At 40.8% G+C, this 25946-nt stretch overlaps 1 protein-coding gene across 2 annotated transcripts in view; it reads right to left on the bottom strand.

The window, feature by feature from the left end:
- Window positions 1-8913: 8913 nt before the first annotated feature.
- The window catches only part of TRPC4 (transient receptor potential cation channel subfamily C member 4), a 202154-nt gene continuing 185121 nt past the window's right edge, over window positions 8914-25946 (bottom strand). For both annotated transcript variants that reach the window (XM_058276920.1, XM_058276921.1), the window contains exons 9-11: window positions 18502-18543; window positions 18280-18369; window positions 8914-10635 (exon numbers count right to left, since the gene is read on the bottom strand). In XM_058276920.1, coding sequence (XP_058132903.1) covers window positions 9928-10635; window positions 18280-18369; window positions 18502-18543 — 840 coding nt within the window. In that variant the 3' untranslated portion in view covers window positions 8914-9927. The remainder of the gene's footprint in view (window positions 10636-18279; window positions 18370-18501; window positions 18544-25946) is intronic.

Genomic DNA, 25946 nt, shown 5'->3' with positions numbered 1-25946 from the left:
ATATCTTTTTTGTCTCCCTTTTCCTTTATTACAACCACCCTTTCTATATAGTTTATCTTCTGGGTAATATATCTGACAGATCACTTTTTTATTTCTATTTCTCTATATTTTTATATACTATCTTTGTGGTTATCCTAGGGTTTATATTACACCCCTATATCTATAGCCTACTGTAGCAGTTTGATATTATTGATGAATTCCAAAAATTGGATTATGAAATACTGGATTATGTTTGTAAACTGGTCTTTTCCTCTGGGCATATTAGAGTTTATTGGACTCAGGGTTTTTACTTATACTTGATTAAGTAATGATTAAGGCTTTGATTGAGCTAAGTCAGTAGGACATTGAGTCCCTGCCCCTTGGTGGGTGAGGACTCACAGAGAAAATGCACTGCAGAGAAGGGAGGTTGAAGTATTTTTGAGCTGGAGCCTGGGAAGTAAGCACACAGAGGAGCAGAGCAGCTAAACCTGGAGAGAATTGAGCACCAGGGAGAGACACAGAGCAGATCATCTGATAGCTATAGCAATAGCTGGCCTTGTAGAAAGAGCACAGCAGCTTAGCCCAGAGAAAAACAGAGTCCCAGGAAGGGAGAAGCCCAAGAAGCCTGAACTCTTGGCAGACACCAGCAGCCATCTTGCCCCAACACATGGCAAGAGACTTTGGTGAAGGAAGTAACTTAAGCTTTATGATCTGGTAACTGCAAGCTCCTACCCCAAATAAATATCCTTTATAAAAACCAACAGATTTCTGGTATTTTGTATCAACACCCCTTTGACTGACTAATACACCTACTAATTTGAAAAGATACCAACTTGGCTTCTATAGCATCCATGCTCACTGCTCCCATATCTCTCTATTTTCCCTCTTTATATTGTTTTTTCCTACTATGTCACTTTATATTTTGCGTGTCCATTATCAGGAAATATGCCTTTTTCTTGTTCAGTTGTGTTTGATTCTTATAGGAATAAAAGAGTAGAGTCGTATATTGAGGATACAGTATTAATGGGTTTTGCGTTTACCCTTTTAGTCACCCTTTCTGACGGTCTTCATTTCTTCACCCTGCTCCAAGCCACTCTCTTCTTTTTCTTTCAACTTGCAGAACTTCCTTTAGTAATTCTTACATGGCTGGTCTCTTGTTGATGAACTCTCTCAGTTCCTGTTTATCTGTGAGTAAACTCTCCCTCATTTTTGAAGGACAGTTTTGCCAGGTAAATTTTGGTTGGCAGGTTTTCTCTTTCAGTACCTTAAATATGCCATGATACTGCCTTCTTGGCTCCACAGTTTTTGATGAGAAATCAGCACTTAGTCTCTACTGTGGATCCCTTGTATATGATGCTTCACTTTTGTCTAGCATCTTTCAGAGTTCTCTATCTTTGGCATCTGACATTCTGTTTAGCCTCAACATAGGTCTGTTATGATTTATTCTGTTTGGAGTACATTGCACTTCTTGGACATGCAGATTTATGACTCTCATAGGAGTTGAGAAGTTTTTGGCCATTATTTCCTCAAATATTTTTTCTTCTCCTTTTCCCTTCTCTTCTCATTCTTGCACACCCAGGATTTGCATGTTTGTGTGCTTTGTGCTGTTCCTCAAACTCCTGACACACTGCTTAATTTTTTCTATTCTTTTTCTATCTGGTCTTCTGTCTGTATGATTTTTACTGTCCTGTCCTTTAGTTGACTAATTCTTTCTTCTGCCTGTTCAAATCTGCTGTTGTGTACCTCTAGTGTATTTTTAATATCTACTATTTGCTTCTCATCCCCATAATTTCTGTTATTTTTTTTAATAGTTTCAAGTTCTTCTTTATGCTCACATATCATCTTCTTAATATACTTTGTATCTTTATCCATATTTTCCTTTATCTCCTTGAATTGATTTAGGAGATTTCTTTGAACATCTTTGATTAGTTGTTCTAACTTCTGAGTCTCTGCTGAAGTTTGACTTTGTTCCTGACTGAGCCATTTTTTTCTTTCCTTAGTATAGCCTGTAATTTTTGCTGAGTTCAGCATCTGATTATCCTGATGAGTTAACTCTGGAGTTTCGTTTCTCCCTCTTTTGTTGGGTTTTATTATTGATTGGCTTTGTATCTAGACTCTTTTTTGACATTTTGTCTAACTTATTCTAGACCTTTAGAATACCTGTGTTTCACTGTTCAGATTTTCTCTGCTCTTCTTCATCTGATTCTTGCCCTGGATATGTGGTACAATTTTTAAGATTGGACTTTGTGCAATTGTTCCTGTCCTCTGCTCCTTCTCTTGTTCTGTTTGTTTCTGTGCAAACTTTTCTCCCCAGCTCCTATGATTTGATTTAAAACGCTCCCTCACTCAGTGCCCCCTTTTTTCCTTACATTTTTCAGTTCTGGGACCCATCCTGTCTTACAGCAGTTTGTATTAGCGCCCCTCCCACACACAAACATTTAATTTTTCTGTGAGACTTTTCTGTCTGCAATTTCTTCCCCATTAGGTTATCCTGCCCCAAGGATGGGGTCAATGCCGAAAACTGCATCACTTCAGAAAAGTCCACTTTGCCTGTGGATGTTCCAGCTGACTGAAACTGGATTGAGGGCAGACCGTTCTTACCAGGCTTTCTGCCTCGGTCTCTCCCCACTTCCCTGCTGTGGGGCACTTCTGTGCACAGCACTCGAGTGGGTTGATTCTGCCTGGGTCTCTACAGCCGTGGGATCTGTGCGTGGACATGCGTGGGGTTCCACCTGTGGCTGCGAGCTGCTCTGCAGCTCTGTGGCGAGACCTGTGCCTCTGTGCAGCTCACAAGCTGTGGGGCCCGAGGGAGGAGAGGGGAACAGGAGCCAGCGGGTGACCTGGGACGGAATTCTTCTACCTGAGATTTTTCTGTTTTTACAGTTCAGCATGGTGGGGTCCTTTTCCAGGTGCCACCGTCCTCCAGAGTTCCTAATAAGTGGGATTTGTACTCTTACTAAATCTCTGTGAAGGCTTTTTTAGGGAATGTCTTAAGTCACTATGTTGATGATTCACCTGAATAAACTTTTAATAAATTGATTTTTCTACTTAAATTTGCCAGAGTTGGTTCATGTTTCTTGCAAGAAAGAAATCTGAGTAAGACAAAATGTGGCACCAGGTATGTGACGCTTACTTCATATGGTCTGAGTGGCTTCAAAAGAGAAAGCCAGGTCAAATTCCTGAATTCTTAACTCAAGGCAGAGACCAAAGACCAGGGGCCTTCTATGTCTGTGCTAATAGGATCTTATCTCTTTTTGCTATTGGGCTAAGCAAAAACCAGCAACAACAAACAATCAATCAATCAAACAAAAACCCTCAAAGTTTGACACTGAAGAGTGTTTTTTAAGTGGTACAGCCACACTGGAATACACTTTAGCTATTTCTTTTAAAATCAGACATTCAAGGAACTACACTCCTGGACACTTACTCCCGATAAAGGAAAACCTGCTCACACAAAAACGTGTACACAAATGGTCATAGCAGCTTTATTAGTGGCAGCCCAAAACTAGAAATAGCCCAGGTGTTGCTCAAGAGGTGAAGAGTTAAATTAGTTGTGGTGAATTCACACCAGCAGGGACTAATCAGCAATAAAAAGGAGCCAACTTGATACTGGGAACAACTTAGGTGAATCTCCAGAGAATTACGTTGAATGAAAAAGCACTAATCCCCAAATGTTACATCTGGTATGATTTCAAATATAACATTCTTGAAATGACAAAACTGTAGAAATAGAGACTACTTTAGCGATTGCCAGGGGTTGGGGTGGACACAGGCGAGGGGGGGTGTGGCTGTGAAAGGGCAGCCTGAGGACCTGGTGGTGATCAAGTTCTCCTGCCTTCACCGTGGTTACGGATATATGAGCCCCCTCAGGTGATCAAATTGTGTGGAACTAAATACACCCACACGCCCTCTCCTCCCACAAACCCACACACGCCCACACAAGCACAAGTGAAGCTGCAGAAATCCGTGTGGGTCTGGAGGCTGATATCCACACCGATGTCCTGGCCGCAATGCTGGACTGCAGTTCTGCAAGATGCCCCACTGGGAGAAGGTCAGGGCGCAGGGGTCTCCCTGCATTATTTCTTACAACTGCATATCCATTTCCGACTCTTTCTCTCAAAAAGTTAAGTTTAAGAAGAAGAAAGAAGAAATAACCATTCAGTGAATATTTTATGATGCTTTCAATTTTTCTGCATTCCCACTTCGCGATTTATTTGGTACTCCTAATTTTAGAAAGATTGTTTAGCATAATTCGGCATTTTGGAGACAGATGGGGCATTTCCACCCAGAAATCCCAAATGTCAGCACCTCCAGTCTAAAGAGGTTAAGTGCCCAACTCGGGGTCTCCCACGTAGTTTGAGAAGGGGCAGCTCTGAGAAGAAGCCAGCTCGAGGTCGCCCGCAGACCTCAGGCTCGGGGATCCCGGGTAGCCCCCCACCCCCTGTCCTTTCCCCACCCAAAGTGCCCTGCGGCCTGAGGGGAAGGGCACGGAGGGCCCCGATTCCTGAAGAGTGCAGGGAGGGCCGCAGACAGGGCACGCTCACGGGACGAGAAATGTGCAAAAGAGAGCTAAAGGGAAACGTGTAAAGGGTTCATCTGAATTAATTAAAACCCTGGATTAACAAAGATTATTAAAAGGAATGAAATTTTGGGACAATTCTGAATCAAGGCTGCAGAAACAGTGGTTGAGAATGTTTTGGGGCAAAGAGAAGTATTAAACTTACCCAGCTAGACGGAGTCCAGAGTGGTGGGGTTCAGTGTGCAGAAGGGCGTCTGCGAAGGGACGCAGGTGCCTTACCCGGGTCCGGCCGAGAGGGTCCTGCAAGGCACGCTGAGCCCAGGCACCACGACAACGCGGTTTGCAAGATTTTAGACAGAGAAGAGAAAGGGGCGCGTTTGCCTTTAAAAGAAGCCCCTGCGTGTCTATCAAGCACTCCTCCTCATTTGAGGACTTCGTGCTTTATCCACTAAGTAGCTCCTCCAGAGTGGTTTTAAAAACAGCCTATGAATATATCGTGGTAGGTCAAACAACTATAAAGGCATTTCATTAAACAGTTCCAAATGGTTCTGCTCTAGTAAATGGCTCTAGAGAAATAGTATGATCACTTTCTTGATGAAAACAATGACACCATAACCTATACGTGTGCATATATATTTGTATATTAATGTTTGTAAAGGCAAAGAGGAAGATATGGACAAAGACAAGTTAGCAGGATTCCCCCAGGGGCTGGGAGTCAGAGGAGAGACTGCAAATTTTAGTTTAGACACAACTATATTTTTTTAGTATCTAAAATACATAAATTTTACTGTTGTAATTCAAATGATGGAAATACACGAATTGAGTGAAATAAATGCAGATGTCCCTTAGCGGCCCTGTCCAATAGAAATGAAATGCAAATTATAGACACAAGCCACTTACGTACTTTTAAACTTTCTGAATAGCTACTTAAAAAAGCAAAAAGAACAGGTGAAATTAATTTCACTATTTTAAACCAATATATCCAAAATACTATCATTTCAAAGTATAATCCATATAAATATATTCGTGAGATACTTTACATTCTTTTCACAGACATCTTTGAATCTAGCATGTGCTTCACACTCGTAGCACATCTCGAGTGGGCTAGCCACATTTCAGGAGCTCCACAGTCTCCTGTGGACGGTGGCCACTGCGCTGGGCAGTGCTAGAGGGGACACTTCTGATGGGTCTGCTGGGGTGGAGCCCCACAGCCCGTGCCGGGCTCTGCCCTGTGGTCTCTGGCCTGGTTAGCTTCACCGCTACCACTTTTCACTCGAGAAGCCTTAATAACACGTAAAAAATTTTATTATCTACCTGCGAGTGTATAGCACTGTCACAAAATCTACAGTTGAAGTGAGAATGAAGAACAATATATTTTTAGAAAAGACACAAGATTTTTAAACAAAATCTGTGAGCACAAATTTATAGTAAAAAAAAAAAGATAATATGGTATCAATTCTGAATTTCAGAAGTGGAAAGCTTGAACAACTACATGAATCCTCTACTTAAGAAGAGGGCAAAGATGACAAAATCCTCCCTCATAAAAATTCTTAGCGAAGTCGCTTATGACCTAAGGTCTCCTCCAAATATCTAAGTGTAGCGATTCCGTTTACATGCCAGCTCAACCACTGAGTAGCTGGATAAAATTGAATCCCCTTGAGCCTTAGTTTCTCCAGTTACCTATGGAGAACCTAATTAATAATGTGCTAAATTTTAAAAAATAAGGCATATATAAACAAAATCCATTATCATTAGCTGTAAAATAATTAGAATGTTATTTTGAAGTTGATTTTAAGGGGACTGCTGTAGACATTACATTTCCAAATTCTATAGTTACTAGTAGGTCTTAATTTTAGAGGTTATAAGTAAAATAAATAGTAAAGTGAAACTGAAAAAAATTTCAAACTTATGGAATATATTCATAAATGTGGGCTTTTTGAAATTCGAGTCATTGCAGACATGTTTAAAGAGATACAAAGGGCCGTGAGCCTGGAAGACAGGTTTCTAAACTGCAAACCCAGTTCAGAATGCCCAACGGATGACAGGTTTCAGCACTCTGTGTCTGTCATTAAGAACGTTATGCCACTGGACGATCACACACTCAACCGAATCCCAGAATTGCCAAGGCTCTTTTGATGTTAAAAGAGCTCATTGTTGTGTCATTTTCCTTTATTCCCTCCTCATTAGCTGGAAGATTAACATCTGCATCTTTGAAAAGAGCATGATAAGACTACTACCCTTGATGTTTCCATTTCTTTCATTACACCTCAAAAGTTACCCAAGAAATTTTATATCTTCTGTTCGTGTGTTTGATTACAAAAGCATGTCAAGTTTCTATCTAGGTCAAAGCAAAAGAGTCTGCTTTTGCTGTTATTTTAACTGACAGTCAATAAAATATGTAATTTAAGAAAATTTGTTTTCCAAACATGCCCCTTTTGAAACACATACGTTTGAGGGTGCTTATCATTTTGAAAATTCATTCTTCTTTTTACAAGAGCTCACGCCCTTCTTTCCCACAGCCAGTTCCGTGCTGCGGTCACTAGAGAGGCGTGAGCACAGGATGTTGGGAACACATCCTCACCAGCGGCGAGGGCGCCCCTGCAGCCCCCCTTCACGGAAAAGGCGCTCCACACACCCCTGTGACGGGCGAAGAGCTGGGAGTCCAGCCTCAATCCATTAGCGCTGCCCCGCGTTTCCACGATGGTCCCTCACTCAACGCTGCCTGCCCCCACTGCTTCCCCCGCCGCCTAGAAAGAGTGAGAGCAGGGGCACGAGGCGGGGGGCTGGCGGCTGGCTGGTGCTGCGGGGCAGCGGCCGGGGTAGAGCTGTGACATTAGCCCTTTCCTTACCATTCCAATGCGGCTCCATCTTCCCTTACTCTGGAGCTACTGTTTACCCTCACGAGTGCTGCGGCACATCACCACCCGCTGAGAAGAATGCTCCATCTCAGGGCACCTGGTCCTCTCAGCGTCGATACTTGGCTCCCCCTCACCTGGGCACTGACCGCTGGAAACCCTCACGTCCTCACCCCTCGTCCCCTCCCGATGACTCCAGCATCACCGTGTCCCCTGGGAGGTACCAACACCCTAACCTTGCATGTGAACAGGCTACTCAGGAAGGTCTGCTCTTGTGGCTCTGATGGTGGTTGGCATTGTTGTTTAAAGGAACAGAATTTTTGAAATTACAGTATATATAAGTGATTAACATGGGCTTTACTTTCAATAAAATAACACAGAGAAGGCAAAAGGGAGTCTTGGGAAGACACCCCTAGTGTGGAGACGAGGCCGCATGGTCCCACCACGCCTGGTTCAGGCAAACGTGGCACCTCCCCGGCCCCGGGCTCCTCTGAGCCTGCTGTCCATGAGGCAGAGGTGTCGTAGAAGCAGCAAGCAGTTGGCGAGTCTGGTTGTGTTTCCTACAAACCCACCCAGCCCATCCCTAAATCCCCAGGACAAATTAGGTTTAGGAGTAAATAGGAATGAGCTCTGTGCCTCCAGCTTTCCTGAAAAGTAAAATCTGACACCTCAGGTTGAATTCTGATTCCATGTTTTCACATCTACTGTCATCTGTGACGTAACTGAGTATCAAGAGTCAAATGCAGCACATGGTTAATTTCGTACATTTCTCCTACTTTCCAAGAAGGGGCACAAAGTACCAAACTCATTCTCTCTCACAGTGGAGAATTTCAGAAACGATGACAGAGCCCCTCAGGGGCGCGAGCCTGGCTCTGTGGGTGGAGGGGCGCGCAGCGCAGCGGGAAGGGCGGTGCGTGGGACACGCTGCGGCTCGGTCACAAGGTGTGACCTTGACCTGGCCAGGGCTCTGCTCAGTGCCCGCCTGTGCAGAAGGCGGAGAACAGCAGCCAGTCCGTCCGAGGGCTGCCCGGCGCAGGGCGTGTGCGCCCCACGCGCAGCACAGGTGACCGAACGACTTCTGTCACTGCTGTGGTCACTCTCACGTCATGTTCGATGCATGCTGATCAGAACCCGGCTTTCCTAACACTATGCAGTTTTTGGTCGGGGCTAAATCACATACAATTTCTCTAGTCTACGGAGGTGATTTCTGAAATAAAATGAACTCGATCTTTTTCTATTGACTTGAAATAAATGCTAATTACTTGAGGAAGCAACTCTGTTTTTATGCTGGCTTAAATAGACGAAAGTATATAGTTTAAACTTTAAGTAGTTGCCAGTACTGTTTTTTCTTTTTCTTTTTTTCTCTTTGGAGATACCAGGAATTGAACCTGGGGCCTTGTGCAACCAGTACTGTTTTTATATCAGGTGAGAGAACTTCCATTTTAGTGGTTAAATGAGTTTATGCATTATAAGCTGAATTATTTTGAAAACAACAGAAGAAACAAATAATTAGAATGTTCATTTTACTCTATAGGGAAAATATATTTGCACTGGAAAAACTTTGTGAGTTTTGAGTGATTTTATTTTCAAAGAAATACCAATCACCAGGGGAAAGTAGGTTTTTGCACTTCTTTTGAATTGACAGCAGTATTGCACTGATTGAAAATATTGTTTAGATTGAATGAATTCATTTTCCAGTACATTATGAGGATGCAATCTTGTTGCTTTGTTAAAGGTGTTTAAAGTATTCTAATTTAATATTGTTATTCCTCTCTGGCACAGAGAAACTCGTGCTACACTTTTGAAATTCATTTTTCTAGAAAGGCTCATGTTTATACCAATAAGCAGTTGGACCTGAAATTGGTAAATTTTTTTTAAAAACTAGAGGTGCAACTTTCTTTAAAAAAAAAAGTCACTAAAAAAATCATTAAAATTTCTTTACTCACTGAAAAGCAGCACTAAAATTCTACAAAGCCTAAAATTCTACAAAGTATACCTGACATTCATCTTAAGAGGGGGGTTGATCACACTCCATTAGAAGAAGGCTTGCTTGTTTTAACAGCACATTCTAATTACTTGCACATTCTTAAGAAATAATTTGGTCATATTACTTTTTAATCAAATCTTTATGCCTGTGTGAAAAGTCCTTGGTAAGCAGCCATCTCTGTAGACCCTAAAAAATTATGAAAAGCTCTAACAGTTCAACTACATTGTTTTTGCATATAAAAATATCTATTATCAGAGTCAACTACTACATGGAATAAACTGCATTTGTTTTAATTGAAAAAGATAGCTAAAAATTTTCTGTGGGTTATTGCAAGAGTACAAGAATACAAGGTGCATGTGTCTAACAAAAAAAAATTGTAAAACAAACGGTGAAAGCAAAAGCAGGCTACAAAACAGAAGGGTTTTTGATAGCCATTTCCTTATTTAGACATGTTACTAGGGCACAGTTGATAAATGCTATATAAAGTGTAGGTTAGCACTGGCTAGTTTAATTTTAAATGTTTTCCCCCACCCAAGAGCACTATGGAAAATATGTAAATGTGTTGTCAACTCTGCGCTCTTCACGGGTCACAGTCTTGTCGTCACGTAGTCTTCCTGGGCGGCGGCTTCCGCGAGGTGTAAATCCTCCTCGTCCCTCGCGCGCTTCTCCTTGGGGATGATGGGGATGGTGTCGTCCACCACCACCCTCTCCGACTTGAAGGCGCACACGCCCCCGCCCAGCTGGGGAGCCAGCGTGTCCGGGTTCCGCTCTCGACGGTCGACCAGAAGACACTGCTCGCTGAGCCCAGGGATGCCTGGGTCTCCCCTCGAAGCTAATCCTCGGGGCTCCAGCTGGATACTTCTCGCCAGTGGTTCTTCGGCCTGCTGACGAGCAACTCTTTCAGAAACAGAGAAGATCTGGTTTGCACTTGGCTGAGCAGTGTTTTGTTTTGATCGTCTGTGAAACAGCCCGAAGTTTTTGATATCAGCCACGAAGCTCACCTTTCCCTGCTTCACCCGCGGCAGCTCCTGCGCGACCAGAGCAGAGCCATTGCTTATGTTATGTCTCTCTGCGGCGATTGCCGCTGATCGGGGATGAATCAGAGTAGTTAAGTCAAAAAGGCTGAAATTCTTTTTCTTATCCTTACAGCTGCCTTCATTGTCACTCTTTTCATCTGAGTCTGCTGAATTAGAAGACTCCTTGGTCACACCAGCGGATTGTATCGTAGAAAGCTTGGTTCCTCTTAGTAATCCCAGAACTTCAAAACGGAAACTTGAAATGTCTTGTTTTAGTTCCTAAATGTAATTTAAAATGACAAAATTAGTTTGTGACTTCAAGAAATAAACATTAGGAAACACCGTGTGCTCATGTCTTTTATGGGTTTGAGTTATTTTAACTAATTTTTAAGAGCTAAGGCTCTGTTCTACTCTACTATGGTTCTATTTGGAAACTACAGCTCCCTTGTTAACTTAGTATCTTTTTTTTTCATTTCTTTTATTAGAGAAGTTGTGAACTTACAAAACAATCATTTATAATGTGCAGAATTCCCATACATCGCCCTTCTACCAACGCCTTACACGGTTGTGGAACATTTGTTACGGACTATGGAAGAATACCATCAGGTTATTACAGCTAACCATGGTCGACAGCATACGCTGGTGTATTTTTACGTACACCCCTATTATTAACACTATGTATTAGTATGGCACATTTGTCATAGTTCATGAGAGAGCACTCTCATATCTGAGCTGTTAGCTACAGTCCATCTTCCACCACATGGTTCGCTGTGTTACACAGTCCCAGGCCTTGCACATTCTATCCACGGTGCACACTCAGGGACTCTCACTTTCATCACTGAGTTGTGCGGTCATCAGCTCAGTGAATCTTTGAATGTTTTCCTGTGTCAAAAAGAAAACAATCCCATACCCCCTATTATGGACCCTTAGCACTGATATAGTACCTTCTTTGACTTTGATATAAGAATATTACAATATTGCTGTTGACTATAAACCATCAGTTACATTAATTATGTTTTCCCCATGCATCACTGTATTCTTACCACCTTGTAGTAGTGACATACATTTGCTCTAGTTTATAGAAGAAAATTCTTGCATTTGTATTACTAACCACAATCTTCATCCACTTCCAGGTTCGCTATGTTATTTAGTCCCTAGATTATTCTTTCTTTCAATTGACATTTACATCCCTACACTACCCCTTTCAGCCACAATCCCATTTACAAAGCAGCCATGTTAGTTATACTCACTATAATGTGTTACCATCAACTCCATCCATTTCCATATTTTTATAGTCAACTAATTGAACATTATACACACATTAAGTATCAGTATCCTTTCTCAGTCCTCATCCTATCTCCTAGTGTAGGTTTTAATTCCATGTATTTACTCTTCATATTTAGTTCATATTATTGAGACCATATCACAATATGTGGCCTTTTGTGTCTGGCTTATTTCTCTCAGTATAATGTCCTCATATATATTATCATATGTGTTTCAATATCATTTCTTCCTACAGCAGCACAGAATTCCATCATATATATACATATTTATATATAATGTTTACCCATTTACCAGTTGATGGACACTTGGGTTGTTTCCATCTTTCAGAGATTGTGAATAGTGTTGCTGTGCACACTGGTGTGTAGATGTCTGTTCATATCACTGTTTTCAATTCTTCTGGATATATTCCTAGGAGAAGGCTTGCCTGAGCATACAGCCACTCTATATTGAGCTTCCTGAGGAACCACCAAACTATCTTCCACAGATGTTTCATTCTACATTGCCACCAAGAGAGAAAAAGTGCTCCTATTTCTCCACATTCTTCTGAGCACTCGTTTTGTTTTTTTTTAATTTTTTAATAAAGGCTATTCTATGAGGGCTGAGACAATATCTCATTGCAGTTTTGATTTGCGTTTCCCTAATAGCTAGTGATATTGAACATTTGTGTGTGTGTGCTTTTCTGTCACTTGTATTTCCTCTTGGGAGAAATGTCCATTTAAGTATTTTGCCCATTTTTAATTGGATTGCTTGCTCTTTTACTGTTTAGTTCTATGATCTCTTTATACATCATAAAAATCAAACCCTTATTGAATATGTGGTTTCTGAAAATTTTCTCCAATTGGATGAGCTGCCTTTTCACCTTCTTGACAAAGTTATTTGAAGCACAAAAGTGTTCAAGTTTGAGGAGGTCCCATTTATCCATTTTTCTTTCTTTGGTTGTGCTTTTAGTGCAAGGTTTAAGAAAACCCACCTACCACCAGGTCTTGAAGATATTTCCCTATATTTTCTTCTAGAAGTTTTACAATTTTCACTTTTATATTTAGGTCTTTCAACCATTTTCAGTTACTGTTTTTTGTATAAGGTATGAGATAGGGGCTCTCTTTCTTTCTTCTGGATATGTATATCCAGTTCTCCCAGCCCCCACCAACTGGATGGGCTTAAGAGACTTTTCAAAAATCACTTGACCATAGGTGTGTCTGTTTCTGAACCATCAATTTGATTCCTTTGGTCTATATGTCTATCTTTAAGCCAGTATCATGCTGTTTTTACTGCTGTAGCTAGCTAGTATGATTTAAAGTCTGGAAGTGAGAGTCCTCCAACTTTGTTCTTCCCTTTTTTTTTTAAAGATTTATTTTTTATTTATTTCTCTCCCCTTCCCCCCCCCCCCCCCAGTTGTCTGCTCTCTGTGTCCATTCGCTGTGTGTTCTTCTGTGTCCGCTTGTATTCTTGTCAGTGGCACCCGGAAATCTGTGTTTCTTTTTGTTGCATCATCTTGCTGCGTCAGCTCTCCGTGTGTGCGGCACCATTCCTGGGCAGGCTGCACTTTTTTCACACTGGGCGGCTCTCCTTACAAGGTGCACTCCTTGTGCATGGGTCTCACTTACGTGGGGGGCACCCCTGTGTGGCACAGCACTCCTTGCATGCATCAGCACTGCGCATGGGCCAGCTCATCACGGGGGTCAGGGGTTTGAACCCTGGACCTCCCATGTGGTAGGTGGACACCCTAACTGTTGGGCCAAATCTGCTTCCCTGTTCTTCCTTCTTAAGATAGGCTATTCAGGCCCTTCCTCTTCCACATAAATTTGATAGTTGGATTTTCCATTTCTTTAGAAAAGGCTGGTAGAATTTTTAATTAGGATTGCATTGAATTTTATATCAATTTGGGTAGAACTGACATCTTAAGGATTATTAGTCTTCCCATCCATGAACACAGCCTGTTTTTCCATTTATTTAGGTCTCCACTGATTTTTTTAAGCAACACATCGTAGTTTTCTGAATACAAGTGCTTTATACCCTTAGTTAAATTTTTTCCTAAATATTTGATTCTTTTTGTCATGACGGCAAATGGGATATTTTTTCCTGACTTTCTCCTCAGATTGCTAACCACTAGTGTATTGAAACCCTACTGATTTTTGTGTATTAATCTTTTATCCTGTCACTCTGCTAAACTTGTCGATTAGCTCTAGTAGCTTTGTTGTAGATTTTTCTTCATTTTCTAGGTATTGGATCATATCAACTGTGAATAGTGAAGGTTTAAATTCCTTTCCAATTTGGACCTTTTTTATTTCTTTTTTCACTCTGATTCCCCTACCTAAAAACTCTAGCACTATATTGAGCAACAGCAGTGACTCAGCTTCCTGGTCTTGTTCACAATCTCAATGGGAACGCTTTCAGCCTTTCGCCATTGAGTACAATGTGAGCTGTGGGTTTTTCCTATATGCCCTTTATCATGTTGGGAAAGTTTCCTTTGATTCCTAGATTTGGATGTGTTTTATCAAGAAAGGTTGCTGGATTTTGTCAAATGCTTTTCTGTGTCAATCGAGATGGTCATGTGAGTTTTCTTCTTTGATTTATTAATGTGTAGTACTATGCTAATTTTTTTGGTTCAACCACCCTTCCATGCCTGGGAAAAACCCACTTGATCATGATTGCATTAGTCAGCCAAAGGGGTGCTGATGCAAAGTAGCAGAAATCTGTTGGCTTTTATAAAGGGTATTTATTTGGGGTAAAAGCTTACATTTACAAGGTCTAAAGAGTCCAAATCAAGGCATCATAAAAGGTACTTTCTCACCACAGTCAGCTGCTACAAGTTGAAGCAAGATGGCAGGCGATCTCTGATTTCTCCTTCCTTCTTCCTCTTAAGGCTCCACGGGTCCAGCTTCTTCTGATCTCAGCTGTAGGCAGGCATAGGGCTACCCTCTCAGGGCTTCCTACAGCAGTCTGGCATAAGGCTTGTTTCTTTCCAGGCTTCCTCAGCTGCTCAGATGCAAACTAGCAAGCAAACGGTTCATCTCTCCCTGGAGTTCCAGGATCAAAACTGACAAAGTTCTCTCTCTCCCTGTGAGTGTCCATTTATATCAGGCCACCAAGGCGGTGGGAACTCAACCCTGAGTCATCCCTACTGACTTGGTTGATTCAAAACATTATTCTGAACAGGTAATTTAATCAAAGACATCTCAGGTGAATCTAATACAATGAAGGGGAATCACACCCAGAGGAATAGACAAGTTTACAAATATAATCTCTCTTTTGAGGATTCATAAATAATCTCAAACTGCCATACTGATGAATAGTTCTTTTAATGTGTTGTTGGATTTGATTAGCAAGTATTTTGTTGAGGATTTTTACATCTGTGTTCTTTTGAGAAATGGGTCTGTAATTTTCTTTTTTCATAATATCTTTATGTGGCTTTGGTATTAGGGTGATTTTGACTTTCTAGAATGAGTTTGGTAGTGTTCCTTTCTGTGCAATTTTTTGGAAGCGCCTGAGTGAGATTGGTATTAAATCTTTGAATGCTTGGTAGAATTCACCTGTGAAGCCATCTGGTTCTGAGCTTGTCATTTGGGGGAGTCATTTGATGACAGTTTCAATCTCTTTGCTTGTGATGGGTTTATTGAGGTCTACTATTTCTTCTAGGGTTAGTGTAGGTTGTTTATATGTTCGTAGTAATTTGTCTACATAGTCTAGTTTGTTGGTGTACAGTTGTTCATAGTATTCTCTTATGATTTCTTTTATTTCTGTGAAGTCAGAAGTAGTGTCCCCATTTTCATCTCTGATTTTATTTATATGTATCTTCTCTCTTTTTTACTTCATCAGTCTAGCTAAAGGTTTTTTAATTTTGTTGATCTTCTCAAGAACCAATTTTGATCCCGATTTCATTCATTTCTGTGTTGATCTTTGTTATTTCATTCCTTATACTTGCTTTGGGAATAGTCTCTATCTTTTGATTGGGGAGTTAATCCATTAGCATTCAATGTTATTACTGTAAAGGCAGTTCTTACTTTCTCCATTTTGACCATTAGGTTTTATCTGTCATATCTTATTTTCACCACTCTCTTTAAACTCTTAGTTACTTTCACTGGTAAAATCTTCATTTCTAGACTCTCTTGCAAGTCTCTCTCTCCTGTCTTTTCTTTTCAGGCTGTAGCACTCCCTTTAGTATTTTCTGCAAAGCCAGTCCCTTGGTTACAAACTCTCTCAGTTTCCTTTTATCTGTGAATATTCTAAACTCACCCTCAGTTTTGAAAGAAAATCTTGCCAGATATAAGAATCTTGGCTAGCAGTTTTTCTCCTGAAGAAATTTAAATAGCATTGCTTTCTTGCCTCCATAGTTTCTGATAAGAAATCAGCACTTAATCTTATTGGGCATCCCTTGTGTGTGATGCATCACTTTTCTCTTGCTGCTCTCAGGAATCTCCCTTTATCTTTTGCATTTGACATTCTGATTGATATGTGTTTCAGAATAGGTCTATTCAGATTGATTCAGATAGGTGTATGTTGTGATTCTTAGACACAGATATCTATGTCCTTCACTAGGGCTTGGACACTTTTTACCATTATTTCCTCATATATTCCTTATGTCTCTTTACCCTTCTCCTTTTGGGATCCCCATGACATGTATGTCTGCATGTCTCTTGCTGTCATTTAGTTCCCTGAGAACCAGTTTAATTTTTTTCCACTCTTTTCTTGCCTATTCTTTTGTATGTTCACTTTCAGAAGTTCTGTCTTCAAGATCACTAGTTCTTTCTTCTGCCTCTTCAATTCTGCTGTTTTATGCCTCCAGGGTATTTTAAATTTCATTTATCATGCCTTTCATTCCCAAAAGGTCTGTTATTTTTCTATTTGTGCCTCAAATTCTTCTTTTTGCTCAACCAGTGTCTTCTTGATACCCTTAATCTCTTCAGCCTTCTCATTGTATTTATTTAGGAGATTTGTTTCAGATCTATGATTAGTTGTCACAACTTCTTTATGTCATCTACAGGCTTTTCTTGTTTCTTTGAATGGACCATATCTTCTTGTTTCTTGGTATGAACTGTAATTTTTGTTGATGTCTCAGTATCTGATTTACTAGATGTATTTATTCTTAGCCCCTTTTCCCTCTTTAGTCCAGGACTTTTTATTTGATTGGCTTTGTGCTACAGGCCCTCTTTGATATTTGGTTCAACATAATTTGGAACATTATAGTGGCTTGTGTTTAGCCAATATGAATTTTCTAAGCTCTTTTTCATCTGTTTCTTGCCCTTTTCCCCTTGATGGTTGCAAAATAGGAGCTGAGGATATGGTTGGTACTATAAGCCATGGAGGCTAATGCTACTGATGAAGTGTCTTCCACCTTTCTCCCTTGCCTGGATTGGGTCAGAGCCACAGCTGTATGCAGTAAGGCAAACTGTGCAGGCCAAGACCATCTGTAGTTGCCCAGAGAGACTGAAGAAGCTCCATGCCTCTTCCTCACCTGCCTAGGATGAGGATGGAGATGCAGGTGTGGGCAGCAAACTAAGCTGTGCTGGTCAAAACTGAGAGCAGTTGCCCAGGTAGGCTACTGAAGCACTGGACCTTACAGGTGGGAGTGGAACTCCTGGTGTGCCCTGCAGTCTATTCTGTGCAGGCCAAAAGCAACTGCAGTTGCCCAGAGAGTGCAAGGCAGCACTGTCCCTCCTCCTGCTCTGCCAGGACCAGGGATGGAGCCCCAGAGGTGTCCAATAATCAAATCTAGTTTCAGCCAGGGCAGAAAGCAGCTGTGGTTGCCTGGAGAAGTGGAGAAAACATCCCTCCCATCCTATTAGGGGTGGAGATGTTTCCACAGATTTGCCCAACAACATGCTTTGTGGATGAAGAGCAGATTTTGGGTCCTGGTGAACTTTCAGTTGGTGCTTTAAGTTTTGCAATTTATCTACCTACTTACTTGACTGGTTACTTATCTTTATTCTCTTTGTTCAACCTGTTGCTTTCTCTGTTAAAGTTCTCCTATAGGATTTTTTGTTATTGTTATTGTTTTCCAGTAAAATCTTATTGACCTTATTCATTATTCCAAAATCTCTAAATGCTCATGGAGAATATTATTTTTATTTATGTGATACAAGCATATAATATTTCATATATTCTACTTATCGCCTCTAACAGAATTAAAAAAACAAACATAAGGAGAAAAACTGAGTTTTGAAGCTCCAATTAAAGTCAGCCTTTAAATTCTCTGCAACTAAAGTCATGCAGAGTGTGGAGGAGCCTTGCTCTTTGTGTGTGTGGTTGTTGTGGTTGTTGTAAGCTTTTGGTTTATTAGTGTTTCAGATTTGGAAATCAGGGTGAAATTTTTAAAAATACAGCTCATGTAGGAGAGTGTTGTTGGGAACAGCAAGTCAGAATGCCACAAGGCAACAGAATTTTCTCTGCCTCCAAATAGGTCCCTTGATATTTTAGATTAAGAAGTTTGAAAGTACTTTATTTTGAAAGGAAATTTAACCACTTGCTGTTTCGTGTGTTTGTTTTTGCAATTCAATGGGGATTTAATTTACATATCAGAAGACTTGCAGGCTTGCAGAGGAACAGTGGTTCCAGGGCTGAGTTGCCAGCTCTGTTTTAAATGGGTGCTCTGGGCTCCCTCCCCTGCAGCTGCTCTGGTCTCTAATGCAGATGGACGGTTACCTTGAAGTTCTCCTCCGTAAGGCCTTCTTCCGTCTTGGCGTCTCTAATCATGGCGGCCACGTAGCGCTTCACCAGGTTCCTCATGACCTCCTAAGGCATTTTAAAACAACGGAGGGGGTGTATGCAGTGAGTAAACGTGGCTTCTCAGTCAAGTCGGTTCTGAGGATGGGAATGTATTTCATTTTAACACAAATTTCAAGAAATAATGCAAGTGTAACTCACTTGATATTGATGATGTCGTCTCAAATTATCAGCAGCTCGCCTCTGAAAATAAAAGGGACAGGTTTTGGTTTTAGTGACCTGTTACTTTCTGAAAAATAATTCATTGTCATTTTAGTTGGAATAAGTTTTTTCTCATTTTCCCAAGGTGGGCCTCTTAATAGACAATGGACAGTGGTACAGGGTGCTACACATGAAAATCAAAAACAGGAATGAACACAAACTAAAGTGCAAATAGGTAATCTGCCATGGCATTTAAAGCTTAGAATAAGTTTACAGTGAGGGAGAAATGTTCTTTTAATATGAAGGGACAGAGAATTAATCATAGTTTAACGGCACAGAAAATCCCTTGAAGCTATGCTAAGAGACAGAGATGGGAAATGTCAAATTAAAATAAAAGATACCCTACATACACATAAAAATTAGATAAGATGCAAAGCTAACAGTATAAAAACACAAAGGTCTTCATTAAAATAGGCATAGCAAGGTTAGGAGTTTTACCAGGATATACAATACACGGTTAGTAACCTTTTAAGATAATGAAGTCCCAATGCTGGTTTCAACTAAACACATATCAGAAGGTAATTCCTGTTTTGATCAGATGGCTGGATTTAACAAACAAAAAAGAGATTCTGTCCAAATATAAGGTTCATCAGTATATAATTTTATTAAATTAGTAAATAACATGAGTCCCAATGATCATTTTGAATAGATCAGAATGCTCTGGGGGCAGACGGAGGTTAACACAGAGCAGAGTTTTGGAGGGCAGAGTAGAGACACAGGATGTTTAGTGGCTGAAAAAAAGTCCATACAAATTGAGTTAAATAATAGATTACACTAACATAAGTCCATACAGAGTTAAATAACAAATTATACTAAAGTTATATATTTGCAGATTTTATAAGAACTCTAAATATGCTAGAAAAAAGTTATAATCTTAATTTTATGGATGTTGAATAAACATCAGTTTTGATTCTTAAGAAAGAAAATATATTTAATCTTTATGATAAAGAAATGAATTTGCTAAATTGTGAGAAAGCTAAAAAGATAAAATGTCTTGGATTTTATTAAGGATTTTGATCTTACTCCTTTCTAAATAATTAATCAGGATAGTAAGATGGAATTTTGAAAAGGATATGCACACATCGCTATGAAATATATACTTTTAAAATCAAACAATTAAAAATAATCTCTTCTTTCCCCCTTCAGTAGAATAGCCAAATGGCATTTTCACTGCCCATGAGACTGGATTTTGTGTTTTGTGATTTCGTGGTTATCAGTGACTTTTAGGGAAGGATGAGGCAACGCTTAGCTTCCTAACAATGGCCACAAGTTACATGGAATGCCATTCACGTTTTCATGAAATACTGAGGATCAGATTTCCAACAGGATTTCCTATTCATTAAAATACCTCTTCAACCTAAATGAAAACATCCTGAACAAACGGGGCTTGGGCAGTGTACGACGGGGCCGCCAGGTGGAAGTGTCTGACATCTATCAGACAGCTCCGCTCTCGTCCAAGGCGGCAGCACCTCTGGAAGGAAACGCAACTTTTCAGATGTCCTGAAATGTAAGTGAAGTAAATGAAAAACCTCCAGCACGCTGCACATCAGCTTCTTGGGTGCTATTGCTACCAATATCACAGAGGAGACCTATTTCCCATGATTTAAATGGAAACTCTGAATTAAATATAAAAAGAAATTAAACTACTCATTTTCATATTTTGGGTTTCTATAGCATTTCTCTATTCTGTTTTAACCTTTTAAAAGCCAATAAAAAATACTCAAAAGAGAGTAGCTTGACATCATGGGTTAACTTTAAACCTCCTTAACATGAAATTAAAGTTCAGGAGGACAGAATCAGAAAATTATGAGTAATAACTGAAAACTGCATTTTATTATTAAAATGGGCACAGTCTGTCTTTCTTTTAGCAGAACTTCTCTCATAAAAATGTAAAACTTTTAATACAAATACAAAAGATCAAAGATCATACTTATAAATTCTAATCCCAGGTTTATTCTTCTGTGGAAAATTTTTTAAAAATTGAAATAGTTTGGCAGAAAGAGAGAAACATCTACTAAAACTTTCAGGGGAAGGAATACAATTTCCATAGCCTAGGTTTAGAACTAAGTTAATATATAGCTAATTGTTTTTGCCAACCCATTCTTTTCCACACCTAAATGATAACAGGACAAAATTATTTTTAGTTCTGTGAGATTATACCAGCCAACGGCCCTTTCTGGCTGTGAACATAAAAAAGAGTGAAGTCAACTGTCTCCTGAGTATCAAAAGCGAAAATAGACATAACCTGCTCACACACTGGCAGCCCCTACATTGTGACGAGTAGAGGGACCCAGGGTCATCCTCTCACCCTCCGGCTTATCGATCCAGAGTTGACCTGTCTTAGCAACTGCTGCCAACCTAGATGCTGTTTCCCCTTCCTGACAAGAACACAGACCAGGGGTCCCACCTGGGCTGGGAGCAGAGGGAGCCTGAGTGAACGAGGAATTTGTCTTCTCGGAGGCCTTCACCTTCCCTGATTTTTATTTTGTAAAGTGAAAATGATCTCACTGGGTAACTGTGAAGATTAAATGAGATAAGAGATTTTAGGTATCTATCACTAGTTAATGTTAGTTGCCATCTTCTTTCCACTTTTCCCCTTTGTTTGACAATATGATTTACTGTATTCTTAAATAATATTTTTTTTAATTTTTGATTTTAATTTTTAAAGAAGCTTTAGATTACATGAATGTTACATAAAAAACATAGGGGATTACCATATGCTCCACCCTGTCCCACACTTTACCATATCAACAACAACCTTCATTAGTGTGGCACGTTTGCTAAAATTAATGAATGCAGGGAAGTGGAATTGGCTCAACTGATAGAATGTCTGTCTACCACATGGGAGGTCCAGGGTTCAAACCCAGGGTCTCCTGAACTGTGTGGTAAGCTGGCCCATGCACAGTGCTGAGGCACACAAGGAGTGCCAGTGCCACACAGGGGTGTCCCCCGGTAGGGGAGCCCCATGCTCAAGGCGTGCGCTCTGTAACGGAGAGCCATCTGTGCAAAAAAAGCACAGCTTGCCTAGGAATGGAGCTGCACACACAGAGAGCTGATCAGCAACCTTGCAACAAAAAAAGTGCTGCTAACAAGAATGTAAGCGGACACAGAAGAACACACAGCGAATGGACACAGAGAGCAGACAACTGGCGGCGGGGGGCGGGTTAGAAATAAAATAAAAAATAAATTTTTAAAATAAAATTGATGAACATACATTGAGGCATTGCTACTAAACATGGACTATAGTTTACAGTATAGTTTACATTCTGTCCCACACAATTTTGTAGAAATATGTACCTGCACCTGTAATTGCAGTGTCATGCAGGGCAATTCCAATGTTCTGAAAATGCCCCCATATCACACCTATTCTTCCCGCTGCCTCCTCTCAGAACCTTTGGTGGCCACTGCCTTTATATCAATAATACAAATTCTTCCATTGCCAGAATAACAAGTCTATAATAAAATAATAATGTCTATTTTAGTCCATTATTCATTCCCAGTCTTGAGGATTTGGGGATGGTGATGTCCACTTTCGTTCTAATTGAGTGGGGTCCTAGGTCCCATGGAGCGAATGGATGGAACGATCTTGCTTGCAATTGCAGACACTCTCTGTTCTGTATTGTCTAGCATCATTTCCATGTTTAGTTGTCCTGGGTGAGTCCAGTGAACTGGAGAGTAGGTGTTGCAACTGCTGAGATTCAGGACTCAACTGGCACATGAACAGACCAAAGATTTAAGTCTCTGGGAAACATATTTAACAAGTATAGTGTTAACTATAGGTTGAAATAAAAAGGGCAGAAGAGCCCTGTGAAGGGAAACTATAAATGAGACTAACTCTGTTACACTGGGGAGCATAAATTCCAGAGAAAGGCCCACTGACAGGGTGCTGAATTCCTGAGCTTGTCTGTCCTTAATGTGTCTGGATATCTCCAGAGCCTTTAGGAGCCCCACTGTTTGAGGCACTGTTCATTGTGGCAGAACAAAGAGATCCTGCTGAGACATGCACAAGCATAACCTCTGGATGAACTTCTGACTCACTTTGAAATTTCTCAGCCATAGAAATTCACCTGAATTTAATATTCCCCCCTTTTGGTCAAGATCTTTTCCTGGATGGTTTGCTAGTTGGCGCCAGGGGTCTCATCCCTGGGAATCATGTCCCATGCAGGGGGGGCGGGGGGTGGTGGTGGAGGTAATACATTTATACGCTGAGTTTGGCTTAGAGAGAGGCCACGTTTGAGCAACAAGGAGGCTTTCAGGAGGTAACTCTTAGGCAGTATATAATACTAAGCTAAGTTTCAATTCATAAGAAAAGGTTCATAAGTACAGTCATCAATATCAAGAGCCTGACATAAGGGTCTGTCTTCCTTCACTAGGCACTGCCCTTGTGCTCAGGGGATTCTTGTCATTCTATTAGAGACTGTACCCAGACTCCCCAGGGTGGGAATTCAATATTCTCTTGATTATTGCATGGGTCTCCACCCATCAAGACAATGCCCCATGAACACCTGAACATATGTATATGCCTTAGAGGTGAACCCCTCCCCACACATCCCCCATCACTGACACCCCACACCAGTGATCTTCCCTTGATGCAACTGTGACCCTTCTGTGATCTAAAACCTCTCCAGAAATGACGGCAACAAAATAACCAAATAAAGTTTTTAAGAAAATGAAATAATAATAGTTTAAAAATAAAATACAAAAATTTTTTAAAATTGAAATAAAAATTTTTTAGATATTTTGTCTTTCATCACTGCAAGATCTTTTTAAAAAATATTCTTGACACATACCAAAATTAGCTTTGATGAATGAAGAGAATATACTTAGAGGTAATTGGCTCTCTTTGTGTGATTTTCACAGGATTTCAGGATAGTGGGAAGCATTTCCTTCAGCTAAATTGGGTGTTTTTAGCCTAGTCACTCAAGGTTTGGAAGCAGGAAATGTAGATTTAAGCAATAGAGTGAGAAGATGGTTCTAAAAAATGTGGTTAAGGTAACAAACTTTGTAGGCATTCATTTTTATTTGGAACCCAAATATTTATTGAAATTATCTGCATGACTTTGGATTTTTTTTTCCTAAGAGCTATCTGAATTTTCCTTTGTTGGATTCTATGTCATGGCTCTCAGCTTTGTGGAGCCAATTTTAGACATTTATTAAGTGACTACTTTGCTGCAATGTGCTGCAAGAAACCAGAGATGAATAAAACATGCTCTTTGTCCTCAAACATATCATAATCCATATGGTGGTATGACAAGAACACAATTACTCATGGATGAAGGCAAAATGCAGACGAAAACATGGTGAAAGTTAGGAGTGTTACATGAGTACAAGTACAAAAGAGGTTATGGAAAAAATCAGTAACAGCCTTCAAAGACGGAGTGTGCATGGAGGAACTGCGGACTCTTGTCAGGTAGTGATGTACAGGTGTTCCAGGGGAGGGACCTGCATAACCAGGTGTTCTGGGGATAGGAAGAGAGACACCCCATGAGGACTCTGGCAGGACAGCTGCGATGTCTTCTGCTAGTAGGAATGTGCACATTAGTTTCTGTTGAATTTTTTATGGAGACTCTTAGATGCCAGAGTGAATTCAGTGATTAGAAGGAACATGGGGGGAAGCAGATACGGCTTAAGTAATAGGGCCTCCACCTACCATATGGGAGGACCTGGGTTCGATCCCCAGAGCCTCCTGGTGAAAAAAAAAAAAGAAGAGAAAGTGTGCCCATGCAGTGAGCCAGTGCTCACATGGTGAGCCAGATGCCCACAGGGTAGCCAAGGGCACGTGTGGTGAGCTGAGTGCCCACGTGAGTGCCCGCATGGTGAGCTGAGTGCCCGCGCAAGTGCCTGTGTGGCAAGTCAGTGCCCACACAGTGAGCCAGTGCCCGCACAAGTGAGTCATGCTGCAAGATGATGATGCAACAAAAGAGAGATGAGGGGGAGAGTCAAGGTGAAGCGCAGCAGAGACCGGGTACCGAGGTGGCACAAGTGACAGAGAATCTCTCTCCATATCCTCAGTCCCCAGGATCTAATCTTGGTGAATCCTAGAGGAGAAAGATGAGAAGAGAAGACAAAAAGAAATATAGATACAGAAGCTCACACAGCGAATGGACACAGACAGCAAAAACAGCAGGGAGGGGGTGGAGGAGGAGAAGAGGAAAAAAGTTATTTTTAAAAAAAGGAACATGGGGTTTTGACTAGTCAAGTGACATGTGATGAAACTGTGCCTTCTCTAATAGTCATCTGGCAGCAAGAGTAGGTAGAAGAGCTATGCGTGGAGGGGATCAGTAAGTGAAGATACCAGCTGGGCTGTCACCACCACAAGTCACCTGGAGGGTAGAGTGGGTGTGAACTGAAACGGTGACTGGAAAGCTCACAGAGGACGAGACGCCATGCCGGGGGCTTGGCAGCTGCAGACGGGGACTGTAATTAAAAGAAATGTTAAACTTCAGTAGTGGAGATGCTGATGAAGGACACTAGGCTGGAGACACCACCGTCTGCGATCGGTTAGGACTAAAGAAAAAGAGTTGAGCATTGCATGGAGAGAAGCAAGAGCTGATGAGACCACAAACCCGCATTTATGCATTAACGAAGACAAACCACCCCAGATAATGTGGTCATGGATAAATTGTGAAGATGTCGATTGGAAATGCATTAAACACTCTTTTTAAAAAACGTGTAGCTTTCTTAGGCTCATGCTAAAATTCATCGAATTCTCTGGCTTCCCAGAATGTACCTAAGGTGATGGACAACCAGCCTGGGATATGTTCCAATCCATGACAGCTGACATGTAGGTATTAAAAAGAGACAAAAAGTGTATTGGAAGCAAAGAGCTGGTCCAGGCTCATTGTGTCACTAATAAAAAAAGCAAGCAAGGCCCACATAGTGGAAAACTGAAGTAGCACATTGTTCTCAGGCAGCGCCCATTCTGGAATTCCAGTCTAGAGTTCCCACTCACTCCTTGCTCTTTCCAGCAACCAGACACCAAGAGACACTTGGCTGTGCGTTCTGGGTCATGGCCTCCTCTACCGTGCATCACAATTCAAGGAACAGCACCATCAGTATAACAGAGCCACAACATTTAAAAAGTAAATATCCATAACCAAAAAATGCACATTATATATACTTTTTGAAACATACATAATTTTTGGCAATTAGCGACACAATTAAATGCTGTATACTATTACTACCTTCAATAATACCTAGAACCTTTATAATCAAGTTTATTGGGCCAAGATCAGCTGATCTGCAAACTTCAAAGGGATTTATCATCATAAGGAAGACATGGCACAGGGTAGTTATCACTGGAAACAACCAAAACAGGAGAACTTACCAATTAATATAATTAAGGACACTTCAAACACACCTAAATGGGATTTGCATGTTAAGCT

Source organism: Dasypus novemcinctus, chromosome 15 (genome assembly GCF_030445035.2).
Source record: "Dasypus novemcinctus isolate mDasNov1 chromosome 15, mDasNov1.1.hap2, whole genome shotgun sequence".
Classification (NCBI taxonomy): domain Eukaryota; kingdom Metazoa; phylum Chordata; class Mammalia; order Cingulata; family Dasypodidae; genus Dasypus; species Dasypus novemcinctus.
The sequence above is the reverse complement of the archived record's forward strand: the minus strand, read 5'-3'. Positions and strand labels throughout refer to the sequence as shown.